General features: G+C 36.7%; 2 protein-coding genes across 2 annotated transcripts; one reads left to right on the forward strand and one right to left on the reverse strand.

The window, feature by feature from the left end:
* Nucleotides 1-41: 41 nt before the first annotated feature.
* On the reverse strand, nucleotides 42-14,110 carry LOC135683985 (transmembrane channel-like protein 7). Its single transcript, XM_065199414.2, has 17 exons — nucleotides 12,594-14,110; nucleotides 10,677-10,764; nucleotides 10,080-10,161; nucleotides 8,914-9,221; nucleotides 7,577-7,725; nucleotides 6,870-7,020; nucleotides 6,401-6,562; nucleotides 5,320-5,489; nucleotides 4,794-4,872; nucleotides 4,187-4,284; nucleotides 3,627-3,740; nucleotides 3,282-3,357; nucleotides 2,792-2,922; nucleotides 2,264-2,296; nucleotides 1,833-1,955; nucleotides 1,523-1,601; nucleotides 42-493 (listed from the first exon to the last, which is right to left on the reverse strand). Exons 1-17 carry the CDS (start codon nucleotides 12,818-12,820, stop codon nucleotides 314-316), a joined length of 2,250 nt encoding a protein of 749 aa, XP_065055486.2. The 5' UTR covers nucleotides 12,821-14,110; the 3' UTR covers nucleotides 42-313.
* A 224-nt stretch (nucleotides 14,111-14,334) lies between these two features.
* On the forward strand, nucleotides 14,335-16,682 carry LOC135683987 (KIF-binding protein). The gene has a single exon (XM_065199420.2). The coding sequence runs from the start codon at nucleotides 14,587-14,589 to the stop codon at nucleotides 16,543-16,545; it is 1,959 nt and encodes a 652-aa protein (XP_065055492.1). The 5' UTR covers nucleotides 14,335-14,586; the 3' UTR covers nucleotides 16,546-16,682.
* The last annotated feature ends 3,667 nt before the right edge of the window (nucleotides 16,683-20,349 follow it).

The raw sequence follows: 20,349 nt of genomic DNA on the forward strand, positions 1-20,349 counted from the left end.
TATCGAAAATCATTTTTTTCAACCAATAAAGAATCTAAAAGTTTTTTCAAGTTACATTAAATGGGTTTGTGGAAAACTGTGTGGCTGATATTTGAAATTTTACAGGCTTCCATCTACTAAAAAACTCAAATACTGACAATTTAGAATTTTAATTACAAAAATCTCTAGTACGCTTAAATACAGTGAATTTTCTATTTTAAATCATGATGAGGGATGATTATTTAGCAACTTTATATTTAAACTTGATATTATTCCAATTCATATTATTTAAGTTTTCCGAGTATTCATAAAAAGGCTCTGAATTTACAAATGACTAATGTTTTCCAGAATCCTCTTCTCCAGCATTTTCGGATTTAGAAGCTTCTGGTTGTTCTATGTCTTCAAGTTCTATACATTCATGGATATTTTGGCCATCTTCCACCAGGTCAAAACATTTTTGTTTCGATCTGCTGCCAGCAAGTTCTTTCAGTAGCTTCTTTTTTTCTTGTTGCTCCTAAAAAAGAAATCATTTTCTGTCAATATTATATTAATTATATTGTTACCAAGTGATATCATTCTTTTTTCAATATTATGTAACCCTATACATTATGTTTTAAGTGCTATTTATCCGAATATAGCAGTTATCCTTGAGGTTTGACAACTATAGTCCCAAGTGAACGAAGTTTATAAAACAGGTGGCTTATCAGATCAAATCGCAAAAGTCAGATACACTTTAAGAGCGCAATCGGTCACAAGCCCTTTATCTTTAGTATCTTCTGCGATAATTGCTCTAATCAGAATTGAGGAAATCTTGGATGTCTAAGTTTTTTCCGAAAGAGATATGTTAAAATAGCACAATAAGAAGGGAAGATGGCGGCTTCAGCGTAGATTCAATTCAGCAGATCAGTTGCAGAGTCTTCAACATATGATCCAGTTGCAAGTATTATTACTTTTAATTCTTCACGTATAAAAATTACTGTTTGCCATCTGTTGTAAAGTTCGTTATGTCGTATAGGCAGAGCTATGCATGCTTCTGGTGTATAGAACAGGACGGTGCTAGGTTGCTACTCCGAGTTTCGTGCGTAATGTGATCAACACGCAACCGTACAATACTTCACATATACAAATCCTTTTTGGATCTTCACATATACCAATCATGTGACATAGAGGCGTCCCATGTACGAGTTTTGTGAGTAATGTGATCAACACGCAACCGTACAATACTTCACATATACAAATCCTTTTTGGATCTTCACATATACCAATCATGTGACATAGAGGCGTCCCATGTACGAGTTTTGTGAGTAATATGATCAACACGCAACCGTACAATACTTCACATATACAAATCCTTTTTGGATCTTCATATATACCAATCATGTGACATAGAGGCGACCCACGTACGTGTGCATAAGCGCGTATGTTAAACTCCGACCTTGTTGAAGATTTGTATAGGCTTAGGATATAAATAAAGTTTTTATAGACATTGATTTTGACAGGCTACTTAGAGAATGATAAAACATGAGAACTGGGGTATGCGAACCATTTGCAGTCTTTTTTGTAGGTTGCTTGCACTCTTGGAGTATGCTCGGTACATTGCATGAAAGAAGTATGCAGCAAGGCTAAAAAAGATGGGTAAATATAATAATCATCATCGTTATCGTCATCATCACGATTGCCATCATCACATAATAATCATCATAATCAATAGCATCCATATTCGTCGTCATCAACATCAATGTTTTTTTCTGAAAATGTATAATCGTTTGTTGGCCTAATTTTGTTCACTTCACCATTATAGGCTGAAAATTGATAACGCGAGTGAGGAATACCATGAAAAGAGTGAAACTTACCACAAAAGGAGAAATACGGACATAAGAACAACCGGTGAGAAGATCATATAAATTACGTATTTGTATATATCAGGCAAATCAGCAATGGCCAGCAGTATGACGTCGTACATCTTCTCGAATCCCCTGAAAGTAAAAACTATGGCTGGTAAACTCCTTTTGGGGGGACGTGCGGCCTACTTTGAAGAACAGAGGTTAAATACGCATGCACAGCGCACAGAGGTGTCCCTTTTTTGCCTACATGTGACACACGCCTTTGAAACGCTTCCCGTAGCTATTGCTACGCATATTTCATTCTTTTTACTTACTCCCTAAATGCCATGTAAATAAATCATCGTGTAGCTCGCACCCATAAAGTTAAAAATGTACTTTTTGAGAAGTCGAAATGCCACTTCTGCTTACGTTCCAATTTTAAAAAGTCGAGACTGTCTTACCTGAAAGGGCCATGTTCGAATGATGGAGTCACCCTTGAAAAGAATAATATAAATGTTACTTTACAAGCCTCAATACTCGTTGTTTCCAAAAGTAACTTATTTTACTCTTTGACTCGACATTTAACCTTACGTCTTAATGGTTGCAAGCCTTTAGCCAGGACTTCTTCAGAAAGTGTCGCCTGCCCAGAAAAACGGCACTTGGCTTTATAGTTAATGGCAATGGTATTTTGTCGTCGCAAACAGAAGCCTAAATGAGGCTCATCCTCGTCTTTGTCAGTTTAAGACCTTTTTCATATCCTCGGTTGATATGGTAAATACTTCAGACCATTCAAACCTGGTAAAAATTTATATAAGTTCAATAAATTCAGAACTTCTTTTTAGTCCTTTGCCTATCTTGTTTGCCTCAATAACAAACAATTCTCTTTTAAATATCACTATAATACTGTTCATGTTTTTAAAAAACTCAACCTAAGCATAACTTGCACACTATGCAAAGCTTCGCGTGCAAACGGTAATAGCTCGACGTACTGTGTTACTGCGTATACTGTTGCAACTAATGACAATGCGAAGGCGATCAGCTCCAACACCATGAAGAAGTAATTCGATTTTCCAGCTCGATATTGTTTCTTCGGAGGGTCATAGTTCTTCATCAGACTTGCCTAGGCATATAAAAAATCACAAATAAACTGCAACTTTGACAAACAAAATTAAAATCCTTTGTATAAATATTTTCAGCCAATTTGGTATATGATTTCAAAGACAAACAAACTTACTACAACCTCTCACAGTCTTCATGTCAAATGCACTGCTAGAATTATTATATAAAATGGAAAAAATTGGCCATCTTGGTCTAAAAGAAGGGAATTGGCTCCATGCAAACAATATTGTTTCGTTTGATTAAAGTATTTATTCTCTCAACCAAAAGTCAATGTTAAAAGAGCTAACTTTAAAACCATTTCACGATTTGAGTATTGGCTTATGATCGTAAACTGCATAATTTTGGAGTGTATTTTCCTACCTTCCTGATATAGAATTGAATAATAAGCTTCAAACAGTTCATCATTGGCATCAAGGGGCTGTAAAATACACCAATCCTGCAACAGAGACCGTCCATCAGAACTGTTGGTAGTCTTTGTACGTTACATTACATCAGATCACATTACATCGCATTGCATTACATCACATGTAAATACTTCAAAATAATTACAAAAGAACATATCTAGAGATTCGTATAAGGATAAGAGCTTTATGCTGTCACATCACGAGAGCAGAAGTAACTAAATGTGTTTACACGGGATTTTCTTATCAATGGCTACGAGACAGCACTCATCTGGCAAGCGAGAGTCGATGTAAGCTGACTTACCAAATTATTGTTTGGTTATATATCAAAGTCAGAACGTTATTTGGAATATGGAATTCTGGAACTCCGATCTTTTCATTTAATTTGCATCCTGAATCCACGTTGCGACCAATATATCTAATGAGAAGACGGAAAGTAGACTGAGAGCAACAATATTGAGATTTCTTTATTAGCTAGGGTAAAAGCATTTGATGAAAGAAACTAGCATTTGTTGTGTTCGCAGAGGTTTAAACAGGAAGCACTGTGGATTTCTCTACTTCTGATGAAAAGTGATGTTTAGATGACATATTTGCAATGTAAAAGATAAAATATATTGTTTATAAAACTGCAAAAGACATGAAAGCAGTTCAAAAGTGTAGGGATAGGGGGTGGGGCAAATAGTGCACATGGGGACAGCCTTCATGATTACAATTTGACTAAAGTCAAAGATAAAAAAGTTTACATTCTAGGTCAATGTCTACCTTTTCTCTACCTGGCAAAATCAAGCACAGGTGCTCAGACACCCCACCGTTCTACTTCTATGAAAACAACCAGAAAACAGTAGGAAGGAAAGAAAGACATACCCCCTTGGATACTCAATGAAAAAAGTAACAAAAAGCGAGACAAAGAAGTCCATCCATATCAGCTTGTACATCTCAGCACCCAGGAGATTCTCCCAGCACTGTGGAAATGAATTAAATCGTCTTGAACTGTTACAATTTCCAAATTTGAGGATAGCACAGAAAGCTGTAGCACACTTTAGTACTTTTCGTGGGACAGTCCTCAGAGTATAAGACCCAGTTTACACTACAGAACGAAGAATGGAGCTCTTTGTTCCGTTCTTGTTTGGGCACGATACCACTTTTTTCATCGCACGGAATCATCGCATCGCACTAGCACGGAACCAAGATGGCTAGTGGAGACGCAAGGCCTATCGTTGCTTTCAGGAACGGAACCAAAGAGTTCCTTTTGCTATGTAGAATGAACGGGGTCTAAATGTCGAGTTGTAACTAAAGGTGAGAAGAAGATGATACCGATATTTCAAATTGAAAGTGGCGTGAGCGGAAGAATGGTGACCAATCAAAGGAGTAGAAGACATATCTCCTCAGCCTGGATCATCAACATATATCGCTGATGAACAACAACGTCATGATTTTGCATCGGAAGCAGTCAATGTATGAACACACTTACTATCACTTTATCGCTTTTGTTTCTTTGAAATATTGAAACAACCAAAACGCAAATCGATGCCAGCTTTACCAAGACAGTCCTTAGAACGAGAAAACGTATTCGGGCATTAAGAATAACATTGGCAATTTTTTGAAACAAAACACTAATACTCAGTGTTTTTTATGAAGTCTTTTTATCTATTTGGGGAGGGGAGGGGGTTTGGGGCTCATTAGCATGTAGCCTCTAACTGGGTTCTTCTTCTATTGAAAAACATAAAGTTACTGGTGGATCCTTTTTCAAAAGAACCGAGATCAGATAAAGACAGCAGTGCATGTTGATGAGTTGTCTGAACAAATAATGAATAATGGTTTCATTTGAAAAAAGAAACTAGCAGTGGTATTATTTTTTCTATAAAATCAGCTGGAAAACCTTGGAAGAGCTTTAAGTCTTTTCTTTTTTAAATACTTAGCTTTCTCGCTTGCTACGAAACGAAGCAAAGTCATTGACCTAACGAAGTCTCGTGAATCCAAATGAATAAGAAGAGAACCTTGCTAAATCCATATTAAGCTTTCTTCTAGGATTCATCTTCTCAAACTCTGACAACTTGTAAAACAGTGTTGGCAACATTGTGTTCACTGCTGTGATAGTTATTTGCGACGCATAGTTGATAAGCATTGTTCTGAAGTTTTGTTCCGTCGATTTCGTAACTTTGCCTTGCTACAAATACGAAAAAACACAAATTTGAGCGTTAGGATAACTTAAAAAAGAAACTAAGATATCAAAGAACAATAGACAGCTTCTATTTAGGAAATTGGGGCTTCTTAACTGTTCTATGTCAATTCTTTTGCTTTCTTTTTCTTTGAAGAGGAGAAATCTTCCTACTTTGCATACTTAAAGGTGACATCAGACTGTTGTTTCTAATTTGTTGCCATGCAATTTTAACGTATTCTGCAAAAATCACTTTGCAAATCGATTCGTCACTTCTGCATCCAAAACAAGATAAGAAAAAAAGATATCCGTGATAATACTTCATTGTTTTTTCTAAAAATCATTAAATATTATCGTGTTCGTTACAACTTTTCCACAGAGATATCATTTTTATCAACTTGAGTTTCCTGGAGGAGAAAAAACATAAGGTTTTATCATGAAGTGCATAAATCCATTCATAGGATCTTGAAAGTTCCAGCTTAGTGATCAGAGATGTGTCCAAAGAAGACAGTTTAAGTTCCTTAAGGATGCTGATGATTTGAAACGAAATGAAATATTTATCTGAACAGTATTTTGGCGGTGCAGAACTTGAAAATGGCTTTGAAAAAGGCAATTATTTCACAACATACTACTAAAAGCTTTTTTATCCCCCACTCCTCAGAGCATAAAACATATACTCAATTATATTGATATGATCTGATTTGATGATCTGTACCAATAAACGAGTTCAATAGCTCCTAGTAAACTTTATTAAGGGATGTTTGGAATTAAAAATTGTGAGTATCAAATATAAAAAATTGATCACGTATCAAAATTTGAGTATAACCATGCTTATATTCCCAAGAAGGATCAGGCCATAAGTAACGTTGACAGCACATGACACAGAAAATAAAGGACAGTAGTACAAAAGTATTGCTTACATCCATCGACCATTTTACTGCTTTGTAGATTGCGAAGCCTCCTCCAAACAAACACAGTAGAACGATGACATTGACAAGGACACGAACAGCTTTGATTTTGTAAATTTCCTTCTTTGTTCTGCTTTCTTTCTCAGATTCTCGTCTAGAGTCTTCGACAGCAGCCTTTAAGAAAAACAACGTTTATGTCATTTTAGTGTCCAAGCCAGGGACAGAATAGAAAAATTTTGATCGCTATTAGGCATAAGCTAATACAATGCAAACCCTTGAAGAAAATACTGCCTTCCTTAACGATGGTTGAAAACGAAGGCAAATGTTCTTGTTTTGTGCAAGTTTTGAAATGTGTCACTAAGACGTTTAGAATGGTATGAAGCTTGGTTTGTTTTGTAAGAATATTTTTAAGTACAAGCAATCAGAAGGGAAGTTTAAGGCAGGCACCTTTGACACATAACATCAATAAAAATGACAATACCTCGAGTTCCATTGCAATACTGGCAGAAGTCAAGTTGGCTGTCTCTTCGTTTGTAATGCACATATCCCAGCTCCCAAACAGCGTGTTGCTGAACGAAAATGCATTTGATTCACCGCCTTTAATGTAGCCATCCTCAAATGTTTTTACTGCTCTGTAATGGAAATGTGATAAATATGGAGAAAAAATGGATGGAAGTAATATAGGAACACGAAATTAAATCAGTCTCTGGCACTGCGAGATATTGCGATAAAAAGGAAAATAGAACCCTAGCTTACGAGCTTGAGCGTTGAATAATGCCTAAAATTTATAAAGTGAACTTTTTATCCAGCGCGGATCATAAGTAGCGGGAGAGGAGGAATGGTGCATTTGATTGGTTCTTTATGATTGACCAATCAGCTACCGCTGGCCCCTCTAAGAAAGAAAACGAATGGATTATGGCTATAGACGATGTTCTTCCAGCTTAGGACGGTCTTCCAGCTTAGTTCATTGATTGAATGTTTTGGTGCACGCTGGATTCATAATCACATCACTGCTTTAATTGCCTTCGTTGCACGCTAGGCAATCGAAATTCAATGGCAGGTCTGAGCAACACGTGCTTATTAACATTGAGTACAAATATTTTGTATAGCTGCAGTAACGTACAGTAAAAAAATCATCAAGTTTGTATCAGTTGGTATTTGCTTCCAAAAGAAGGGAACATTACTCACGTGGATATCATCAGATAGAGGCAAAGGAGAAAATATCCAAGTGAGGTCATAAGATACGCCAGTGGGAGGTTGTATGTCCAATCATTGAAGGCTTGCAGAAAAGAGTTATCATATCGTCCATAAAACATCACCGTTGTATTCGTCCAGCCCTTGTATAAATGGATGCATAAATGGTACGTTAATGTGAAAATTGCATTTAAAATTGCAAAAAGTTACCTATATAAACCTGAAACAGACAGGGGAAACCCGATGTTTCAATGTTACACAATGAACCACCAGTAAAGCCTCTTTTTATTCAGTTTTAACCCCCCACCTTTTCTAGACCCCCTCAACTTCTTTAACGCTCTAAGGTGCCTGAGTTATCCCCTTAACATGAAGAATAAACCAGTTAGTGCTTCAACTTGCGACAGGTTGGCAATGTGTACTGTAAAGGACCAATTGGTTGAGATAATAACTTAGCTTTGGAAAACCAGAATAACTGTTCGCAAGTGGAAGTTTTGATGCACTCTGATGACAAATGGCTTGTTCCAAATTAGCGAAGTAATTTTACTACAATTTTTCAACTGTGTCCATGAAATTAGCTTTGTTGGTATAGAAGAACCTAGTGATCGGTAAATTTCTTCATGCATCATTTACACATCACACAGTTTTTGATCTTTTAAACGTACGGGCGTTTATTAAAATTTTTAACTTTAATGTAGGGCGACAATTGGAGAGGGGTGTTTGTGAGAGAGGAGCGTTTATTGAAAAGTGTATTCTGCAAGATCATTTTTCAGATCAATCCAGGCTAAATCTGATGACTACAAAATCTAATCAATTGCTTAAAATCATTTCCCTCATTTTCTAAATCAATTTCATTCAAGATTCTCCTCCATATCAACATCTGTTATTTCAAAAAGTTCCTCTTTCTCATTGTTATCACAAGATACAACGGTGCTCAATTTTTCATAATCAGTATGGCACGGTTTATTTTCTTCTTTAGAACACGTTATTTCTTTATAATCTTAACCATGCACAACACCAGAATGATCGATGTCTTTTCGCAAATGCTTAAAAAACATAAATACACGAAATTGCTTTTTTGCAATATTTCTAATAACGCCCCCAGGCGTTTATTGAAGGTTAGGGGCTTATCAAATAAATTTGGCTAGATGGAGGGTGTTTCATTTTATTCATTTCATTTCATATATCTATTGATCCTATTGGAGATAAGCGTTTGTTAGAGAGAGGGTGTTTAATAAATCAAATACGGTACCAGAGCAAATCTTTGTTTTGGTCCTTTGATGCAACCAGAAGGGTACATCAAAGATACTGGTCCAGTATCTTTGGATACATACCGTTCCTTGAAAGAAATCAATCACATTTTGAACGCTGTTTTTGTTGAAGACGTAGTTTTTCGTATGGGGATCGTCAGTTTCGCATGATTTCTGGCGGTAAAACTGCAATGTTGCATTTGCTGTTGAGTTGTTTATGTAAGTGTTCGAATCGATTGTCTCGTTTCCAGACCGTCTCATACAAATAGTTGGTTTAAAAGCCAACGTTGGCATGGTGATGAATGTGAACGTGAGTAGGCCAGTTGCAATGTTAAGGTAAAGCAGCCATCTTAGAAATGTAAAGTACGATAGAACGCCGTTGCCAAAGTGACCTGCAATCCAAATATCATTATAAGAGGGGCAGGAGGGAGTGGGGGTGTCAGTTTGTATTAATCTAGGGAGAGATATCATGAAAAGGGAATCACATTAAGCCAACAAATTTAGATTGCAAAGCAGAAAGCCTTTTAATTTCTAGTGTTAGATTTCTCTTTTATCAAATTTAGTTTATGAGATTTGTGTACATATTGGTGAACTGGAGTGCAGTAGCTACAGCTGCGAGCCTGTTATCTGATTTTCAAGAGGTTCAGCATCATTGTAGCTTAGTTAGAGATTTATTTTGAATTTTGTAGCTGCCTACCCTTAAGTATTGGTCCCACTGCTCCCCTCTTGGCAGTGGCGGTTTTAAGTGGGTTCAAGGGGGCCATGGCTCCAGGCCAGGCGCTTATTAAGGCCAAAAAGGTCTCCACACCTGAGAAAAGAGAAATAAATTGTAAAAACAAGGGCCCCGCAGATGTTTTTTGCCCCAGGCCCCGCCACTGCCTCTTTGTGTGTCTATCCAGTGAGGATATATAGAATCAAGGCCCTTAACTCAAAGCTGGAAACTAGTGGCCAAGTAGAGGCCGTACAAACAGGGTGTATAGATACAATTTATAAAGAACTGAAGAGTTACGAAACTTTTCATCCATTTACAACATAATCAATTCCAGAGCAGCCTCCCGTCTTGCAAATCAGACGCTACCTGTGAGGTTGTGTCTGTCTACGTGGGTTACGCTTTTGAAGCCTTGTTATGCAAGCCTAATCTTAAACTACTCCTTCGTATTGTTTTCTGCAGCACAAGCTGCTTCCTTTTTTTTGTATATTGATGTGCGTACATTCAAATATATTCAAAATCCAAGGGGCAGGAGACATACCGCCGATCTTCTTCATGTGTCCTTGCCAAATTCCCCATCCTTTTGATTCATCTTTTGCTTTCAGGTATGTTATTTTCAGCCTCTAAACAAAAAGTCATAGTTATTTGTCCACTAAATCAAGAAAATTTGTTTTTTGTTAGAAGCTAGTATTCTTCTTAATTTGTATTTCGTTTACCGTAATAGAAAATTACGGTGGCCTGGTACACTTTCCTATATCTCACGGCACATTTTCATATTTCATAAATAGCAACAGCAATGAACGCATAAATATAGTTTTATTGACATGAAGCTGTTAGCTGATAGCTGAATCTAAGAAGTCAGCTAAAAAACTATCGATAACACTGAATTCACTTACAATGAAAATTTCGATATCAATATATTTAGTAGGTATCATCTGGGGGCGCTGTATTAAAATGATTGAAGAACTCAAGGATTTAGCAAAGGATGAAAATTGTCTGTGATAAATTTACTTCAAGAATACGAACAGAAATAAGATAATACCTGAAAGTATGTGTTGAATTTTTTAAATATTTATCAAAATAAAAAATCTTGGATTGAAAATTCATGCATCAGATAATATTTTGCTTAGAGACTTACAACAATAGTTGCTGACAAGGAGACTTGAAGTGACGAGATCTGGGTGCTTGCTGCTTGCAATTTCATATTTCTTTTTTTGACCAATTCTCTTTATTTAAGAAAAGAATGCAAACAAATAAGAAAGAGTGTAAAAAACATCTTCAAACAGTGCTAAGGCCTGCTCTTTAAAGTTAAACTACATTTAGGCCTGGGCAGTTGTGGCAGTTGTTTTTCGAGCATTTTTCGTCTTGTGTCCCAGAGAGATACTGAGACAGCTGCTTCATTTATTTTTATTGTATCTTTCATAACATGATCACTGGTTTTTTCGCATCACAGGAAAACAGGGCAAAAAAATTTACCTGGCTGTTTCAATGTGAATACTTGGACGAAAATCAAGCTTAAGTAAAGTATGCAAAGGTAAGAGTTATTTTGTAGTTTCATCTGCAATGTGAATCTTTTGTAATATAAGTAGTTATTCTTGGATTCTTAATACAATTGGCAATATGCATAGCAAAAAGGATAACAAATATGAAAACGTCTAGAACAAAGTTTCATGGACACTCGGCCTGTTGAAAAATTATATGTTCCACTGGGTACGCTAAAAAAGCACGTCCAAAGGTAAAGTGGAACCGCATTTAAACTATTGTTGCTCGGTATTGGGAACTTATGGGACCACTTGGTTGAATAATTTGCAAAAACTACAATCAGGGTAGCAACCTAAAGTAGCTAACAGTGCTTTGACAAATCGACAGCACCTTTATTTCAAGAATTAGGATGGCCCACAATCTGGAAACAAATTTACAGTGAAACATCAATAGTTAGCTAAAACCTAACGGGTTGTTTTGTTCAACTGTCAGACTACCAAATTCATGTTCTTCGCAACTCTTTACTGGCTTGTATTTTTGTACACAATGGACACAAGTCTTTCTTGACTCAGAAGCAAAATTGTTTCAAATCAAGACAAAAACTTAAAAAGATCTCCAACATGAACAGTTTCGTGCGTTGGTTTTATTGTTGCTTTGATCATGCATCAGATTGTAATTGCTTATATGATTCAATTAAGATTATATTGCAAGTAGGTTTTATTTTATTCTTTTTCACAGAGACAATTGTGAAGCAAGATTTTAACACTGACTTGCAAACCTGTATAAATAAGTTGAAAATGAAATGAAAATGAAATGAGCAACCATAACTCTGTCATCATCATAAATAGGCCAGGACAGGTTTGATCTACCAAATGGCGAAATTGAGTCAAATATTGTGCATAGTGTACAGATGTGTGCAGGGGACAAAACATGACTACAATTTTGACAGCTAGATCAAAGTCCTTCACGTCTTTAGCAAAAGTTCATGATAGCAAATCAGACATAGGATAATCGGTTAAATGGGGCTTTTTAACCGTATAATGCGATCTGTTCGTATTGTATAATTGATGTAAACAACAGGTGTATATATTCTACTAATTTTTTTGAGCTGCAAGCTTTCTCTCGAGGAACCTTCTTAAAGTGCCCATGGGTTATTTCCTGGTCTAGTGTAAGGGGCGTTTAGAGAGCATTAAGAATTTCTAGAGATTTCTCATTTTACCACTCTCCCCCTACATTGCTTGATGCTTCTTTCAAGAAACAGCAAAAGGTTCTTATGGTGATGCCCTAGTAATGTGATGATTCCGAAAGAAATAATGTTTAATTGACTTGTTCAAAAGGCTAAATGCAATTAGTTCAAACGCTGTAGTTATCGTGTATGAAATTGATTTTACTATATACAGCACATTAAATAATCAAATGTAAGAAAGTTAAAAGGAAGTGGCGGATTTATCAATTACGTGATGATTCCGTACGCGATATTGTATACGAAAACCTGCAGAAATAGACTATTGATCACTGAACATGCACCCGGGGCAGAAACACCAACCGGCAACATCGTCGCCTTGATATTTACCTCAAGATCAACTTCTTCTCTGTAAGAGTCAAAATTTTGTGTTTGATTTCATCTTTATCGAGCTTTTGCTCAAAGTTGCTCGACTCTTTTTCTGATGGCTCACTGCTTATCGTTAAGTTGACGGTATCTTCCACAGACTGTTGGACTTCATCAATATCCATGCTGGTTTTTGCATTCTCTTCTTCGTCATCTTCTTCAGGTACAGCATCATATTTCCACCCATCCATCTAAGATCCTTTTGCAACTTTCTATAAAACTTGGATCTTTACCCGAACTGAACTGTCTTGAAGAAGCCTATATTCAAAAAACAATGTGTTGGCAATTTCACACTACTGAATTCTATAATACCACTTGCTGTAGCTTTGTCTCTGCAATCGTCTCAGGATTTGTAAAGTTTACAAAATTGCAGTTACATGTTGAATTGTTCGACTCTTTGTGGTATCTGTGTAAACATGATCCACAAACTGTTACATTTGCTTCCTTCCAATTTATAAACAGACCACCTAAAAGTCAAAGAGTAAAATCTGGAACATGAAACAGGCAGACTCCAGGAGATCGACGATTCCTGTAAAAAGGCGAATGAAATTTCCTGTCGAAAACTGCAGCCTTTTATCTTGTTTGCCGAGGAATTATTGGAAGTTTGAATTTTCAATAAAAGACGACACGTTTTAAGACTGAATAATAGACCGCCCTTTACAAGTTTACAGGTGTCCGGGTAATGGTCGAGAGCTGGGAAATGAGCAAGCAAGCTCTTTGGGATTCTAATAAAATTGAAAAGTTCCAAAAAGCGAACTGGCTTTAGCCAAACAAGCTTGAATGTACTTCAACAGCTAGTGGCCACCTTCAAGGCTCTTTTTTCTCTCTGCTACTTTTTAAAAATCATTGGCAGTCTTATGTTATAAATATTTAGGTATAAACCAAAGCGAAAGGGCAACTAACAGATACCTTACAACCATGCAAATCACACTTTGTTTATTTCTTATCAATTTTTAAAACAACCATTTAACCAGTAAGGTAAGACGCTCTAACGAGACTCCTAAGTACAGGGGTGCATGGCAGCTTTTTAGCGATTCTTACAGGCGACTGGATGTTCAATCACTCATTCTGAGAGAAAATAAGATTCATTGAACATAATCGAAACGCTTGCAGATGATTTGAGATACAAGTGACCAAGAAGGCATGTGCGCTTAAAAGAATACATGGCTCATTTCGGCACCAAGTAGTGTTCTTTAATTTATATTCTTATTGCGAAATGTCATTCATTTCATCAGAAACCAGCGACCGCGCACCATTCTAAAAGTGAAGGGGCTGAAATTAACTATTTCTTCTTAATTCTCATAAACAGTCTGGTTCAGAGAAGATATCAATAACTATAAAAAAGATAAAATTAGCTTGAGGGTAATAAAAGATAAAACATCTAGAAAATGACCAAAATTGGTTTCCAGGCAAGAAGAACTGCTACTACATTGGATTTAACTATCCAAAGTTGCGTTTGAGTAAACCTTCCAATAAAATTTCTAGCCTATTATTACAAAAAAGTGGGGGGGGGGGGGGGGAGGGTGGTATACCTGCTGCTAGCCAAAAGGCTTCGCTGTGCCTGTCAGATACAGAACTAACTCGCAATTGTTTGCCAATCAAGCATCTCGTAAAGCAAATTATGCGTGGGGAACTAACCAAGTAGCTTAATGAACAGAGCAAAAAAACAGTAGTTCGTGGCCAAGTTCTGACAAGTGACACTTTTCGACGGATTTTCAGCAGAAAAAGAAATTCAAATTAACACACATCGCATATTCAATTCGACTCCGACTCTACTATTATGCAATTTATAAATCCAGTCAAAATTTAGGCGAAATGAAGACAATATTAAGCAACATTCTCGTATTTAGCTATTTTTCTTCTTCTAATTTTACTGCTTCTAGAATTTGTCTTCATTGGTTTCCCCCCAGTGTAGAAGAAATGGAGGCGATCAGGCCGTGAGCGGAAACGAGGCCTGATGTATCGAGCGAGGTTACATTTTAAACTTTTAAGTTGTTGTTGCTATTTTGCGAGGCGGTTTGAGGGAGAAAGTAGTTCAGATTTGGTAGTAAATATATCGATTGTTTTCGCATTATTAAGGATAATGGCACACAATCTATCACATTGGCTAGATAAGGTATCCAGTGATATCTCCAAAGCACGAGAACTATCAGATGTTGCATCGAAAAACGACCCAGAAACTAATCCATACAAGTCGAAGTATGAAGCAAGGAAGATTCTAAAAGATGTTCTCGCAGACCTGGAAGAGCAAAATGATGTCGGGCAGATAAGAGAGGGAGATGATGCTGATGATCGTGGAGTTAAATGGGATTCAGAAGAAGAATGCATCAGAAAACCTTTGCAGCCAGCAGTTTATTTTGCTGCCTTGGAGTACGAATTGGCTGTGAACTTTGTTGAAACTGAGGAAATACCAACAGGAGAGGAGCATTTTGACTCTAGTTTGAACTATCTGAAGAATTTTAACCCTCACAGTCCATGTGTCATAAGCCTTATGATTGCAGTGAAGTGCCAGCAAGGCATTCTATGGTCAAACAGGTCAGATCACACCAAGGCATTGATCTTTATTCAGGAAGCAGAAGCTCTATATGAAAAATACAAGGCATCAGTGGGTAATGCACCTCTATTTTATAAAGATATTTTAGTTATGAATGAACAAAAGGATGCATCGACACCCAAAGAAAGAGAATCAGAGTTTGAGAAGCAGCATACTCTTACACTCTACTACATAGCACAATCGTACAGTAATCTTGGCAAGAGAGAGGAATCTGGCAAGTATTGTCACATCACCCTCTTGCGACAGATGGAAACAGCACAATATGACCCTCAAGACTGGGCACTAAACTGTGCCACTTTGGGGCAATACTATATAACAAAAGATAAGTATAATTTCTCAAGATACTGTTTAGCTTGTGCATCAAGAATTGGAGAAGAGGCATTGTCAAAATTCAACCCTGAGAATTATGAGGAAGGAGAGAGACAAAGGGCAGAGGATAAAGTACATAAGATGGAAGCAGATATCGCAAGATGCTGGGCAAAGTATTGTCTTAATCTGCTAATAGCTTCCCATGAGTTCAAGATTGAAAATTCTGATGAATCTGGTATGGTGGCGCAACCTTCTAATGCTAGTGAAGATTCATCCTCTGAAGATGATTTGAAGCATCTAAGATTCAAAGGCATTGAGGTCACATCCCTTGAAGAAGAAGTTACTGATAAACTGGTAAAAACATATGATGAAGCTAGGAATGTTTTTCTTTGTGGACAAAAGTGGTTACAAAAAGCAAAAGAATTTTATATTTTTGATGGATATGTTTCAGATTTTGTGGAGATAAACCAAGATTTAAGCCAACTTTTCAAATACCTAGCATTTTTTGATGACAGTTTTGAAAGAAGATGCAAAATGCATAAACGGAGAATCGACCTGTTAAATGCACCACTTATTGAGCTAAACCCAAAGCACTTTCTCCAGATTTGCAGGCAGTTGACATTTGAAATTGCAGAAATTTATTCATTCATGGCAGATTTGAAAAAGGCCATATTGGAGCAGGAACCCTCAAGACTTAGTGCTGAGAGTGTAAATAAATTTAACAGGTTGCTTGCACAAGGGATAAAATATTATCAAGGATTTATTGATTCTTATATACATATGGACAAGCAACCTGAAAAATATGAAGATGATGCTGTTAGAGGTGTCCTTCTTTCTCATTTTTACATGGCAAGACTGCATTCAAAATATTTATCACCAGACAAGAGAATAAAAGCAGAGTATTTACAGAAGGAAAAAGATTTGTATGAAGCAATTGTCAAGTATTGTGATAGCCATCCAGACATGCCCAATGTGTTTGAGGAGGAACTCTCATTGAGTAGAGAAATGATTTCCCTTTTCCCTGCAAAACTTAATCAACTGCTTGACTCTTAAAAGTGGAGGTACTTCAGACAAAGCTCACATGATGTTTATTGAAATCTAAGATTGACAATCCTGACTAGTCTAATTTTTAAAACAAACGCTTAACTTGCTTAAATTTATTCTGCATGATATGCTTTGCTATCACTTTTAATTCTGCATTTTTGATGTGGTGTTTCACCATTAAAGGTACTATGGCTAACAATACTGCCCTCTTTGGTTAAGCTTCTGGTTACAAGCCTTGAAAAAATATCAAATAGATTTCAAATGGTGATGGTTGGTTGGTTGGTTGTTTGGTTGGTTGAAGTGGTTGACTGGTTGGTTGGTATGGTTGGTTGGTTGGATAGTTGGTTGACACCTCAGCTACAGTATCTTTTGCTTTGTACTTTGTGCATAATTAATGAGAAGTTATCTGTATGGGTTTTTATTTTTGTCTACACATATGTAATGTTTGTTATAAGTAAATTTGTAGTTGTGTTCTGGGGGTACCCAAATTTTCAAATGACACGCTGTCAAGAGAATAAACAGACTGTCATCTGCAGTAATCCTAAACATGCTGGAAGTACAGTAGTACTTTGTACCAGAGAAATTTAGCTGAGCAATCAATTTCAGTCAATAAATTGATTTATCAGATAAAAAATACTTGAGTTTATTTTTTGTGTCATTTATCAAAAGGCCAGGCAAATTACGATTTGCTTAGCTTTTCATATTTAAAAATTCATTTGTGAATTGGCAACCTGCTATGTATTATATAAAGTCAGTCAACCATTGTACCTGAAACCTAACAGTAAAAAGAAATACAGTATCTTTTGCAGACAAGAAGCAAGGTTGCTCTTTGTGTGTAATTATTTGTTGTTTTTTTCAGATGGAGATCAAATTTAGCTCTAATAAAGCAACCCGCCTAATCAATTTCAAATATTTTAGGTCACAACTTTTTTGGAGAAAATTGAGAGGGACAATATTAAAACATAAGCTGTTTTTCCATCTACGTTGCATCTGCAGGTGGCCCATTCCTGTTTTTAATTTGTCTCGTGAGCAGGGTCACTTTTAACTGTTAGCTCTAGTTTATTGGGTAGTAAAAGAGAACAAAGTGACTTGAGGCTATTAGAATCGAAAGTTGCTTGGGTAGAGCTGTTGTGCTGCAAGTCTTCTTGACAACGTGAAAGCTGATAGGCAGCTCTTCGTTAAAAAGAATTCGAGAATTGAATTAGGGAAGGTCTAACATTCAGGGCCTGCCAATATGATAGAGGGTACTCTGGCAATAAGTCTTCTCATAACTCAGATGCTTGTACCTAAATCCAAAATGTCAAACAAAACTAATAGAATTCAACGTGACAGACCATTAAACAGGAGGGTAGGGTTGACAAGAAAATGAGAAACATTAAATTCCAACGGATGATTGCAAAAATAGAGTAGTAGATATAGAAAATGAGCTGCAAAATTCCCGATAGACTCTGAAGAAAAGAAAAGGAAGAATGCCACAAAAAGGATTTTTTATGTTTCTTCTCTTATGCTAAAAGCAGTCTACTCTTAGGTGCCTAATTGCCGCCCCTCCCGCTAATTAATTTTTGAAAATTTTCACAACCCCTCCTCCGCTCTTATTAATTACTGTAGTGAAAAAAATCAAAACTTCTGCGATTTATTTACCCCGTATATTTTTTAACTAAAAGCCACTTATCAAAAGGCAAGAAGAAGATCGATTGCAAACAAATAAAGAGGGAACTCAATGAGCTCTACACAAGAACAAAACGATGGGCTGCCACTTCTTCAAGCTGCTGCTTCAAATGAAGTGGAAGAATCGCATATTTCGGTGTCTATTGACACAGATTGTTTCACAACCATAGCAATGCCTCAAACTGGAGAGTATTGGGAGGTAAAATATGGTTCACATACAATGTTTGTAATTGTAATGAAAGCTAATCCTTTATCAGTGTGTTATTTTGAATCATGCAGCAGAAACAATTCATTTCGCCTTAATGTTTTGAAGGCACGAAGTTTGAAGTATGCTTAGAAGACTTGGTGCGCAAGTTACCCGAGCCCATAATAATTCCTATCGGCAAAAACTGTTGTTTTATCAATTTTCTTAGCTTATAAACTTTTTGCATAATCATTTGTTCTGTTGATATGGTTTCTGTAAAAAACTGATTTTAAGTGCATTTCGAGTATTCAGTATATGTAACTTCAAAATTTAGACCCCCCGTTAATTGGAACCCCCACCAGTTAATTTTGAACATAAAATCCGACCTCCCCCGTTAATTCTGACCCTCACGGCCAATAAGCACCTAAGAGTAAATTGAAACCCGATGTTGGGCCTCTGAAGGAAAATTGATACACGATAACTCTGATGTGGCCGAATCATTTGCAACGCAATTTTCTTTAGTTTCCATTCATCTGATCAGGATTTGCTAAAAATTCAGCCAACATTATTTTGAAATACATGACATTTTCTGTTCGGGAGATGAATCATGCCCGTCTTCCAGACATGCACTAGCCCCCACTATAGGGTCATTGCACATGCGCATTATCACTTGAAGCCCTGAGGGGGAGGGGGGAGGTGTGTGGTCCCAGACAAAACTGCTTTGTGGATACTGTTATGAATGCACCTGTGCTATGACCCTGCAACACTGATTGGTTTAAGACGGTATTGTTTCGAAACAAAGGACTGAAGGTTTTGTCTCCGGAACAAATTTACCTGACTAATGACAACTTTTTTAAAGGACTAAGTGACTACCCTGACGGTCTGTGGAGCCTTTTGAGACAAACATGTAAAAGAGTTTGCATTGCCTAGAACACTGTTGACCAGATTCTGAAACGATTCCACATAAAACACCCTGATAGGCACTGCGCACCCTTCTAAAAGTGGGTGGGCTGAAAAGGGCGTTGCCGAAAATTTTTCAAAGCATTTTATTTATAAACATTACGATTCAGAGAAGACATCAATTATTATAGCAAATAGACTTTACAAGAAAAGAGACCAAGAAAATGAACAAAAAAGGGTTTCCAGCCAAGGCAAACTGCTACTACTTTGGATCCGTTAGAGTAAGCTTTCCAAAGTTGCGCTAGAGCAAACTTTCTAACAATTCTCTAACCTATTATTGCAAAAAGTGGGGGGGGGCTATAGCCCCTGCTATCCCAATAGCTTCGCGGTGCCTGCACCTTGACATTATTGCAATATACAAGGTGGAGAGCTGGGGAGAAAAACCTTGAAACTAATATTCAATATGTTTAATCGAAATCAGCATGGTTTTGTTACAAGTCCTTATTGTCTTAGCGAATTATCAGCACTGAATGAAAATAGAGAACTTCACTAAAATCAGAATAAAGCCTGAATTTACACTATATATTTGATAAGGCTTTTGATAAAGCAGACTTTGAAGTTCTTTCTCGAAAACTGTTTAATCTTATAATTGGCTGTAAGCCTGGTCTCTGGATTCACTCACCCCTATGTTAAAGATCCCACAAGGGTTATTATTGGGGGCCAACTTAATAAATTTTCTTATTACCATAACTGATATTGATGAAGATGTGAAGAATTCCACTGTTAGATCATTTGCAGGTGACATTCGAGCATCAAAAGCTGTTTCTAATGAAAATGGCGTTACTCATTTTCAAGAGGATTTAAACACTATTTATGAATGTGCTCAACATGACATGGTCATCATTTAGAATACGTTTGGACGAGTACCTTCCCTGCAAAACCAGCAGCAAAATAACGAAGGATTGTAGTTTTAAAGCAGAAAATTTCATTTGCTAAGCTTGATCTTGTTAACATTTCTAGTTATATTTCATACCAAATTCAACAGCGTGTGAACATCTTGT

The sequence above is a fragment of the Rhopilema esculentum genome, chromosome 7 (assembly GCF_057945365.1).
Source record: "Rhopilema esculentum isolate cy_ngs chromosome 7, ASM5794536v1, whole genome shotgun sequence".
Lineage (NCBI taxonomy): Eukaryota > Metazoa > Cnidaria > Scyphozoa > Rhizostomeae > Rhizostomatidae > Rhopilema > Rhopilema esculentum.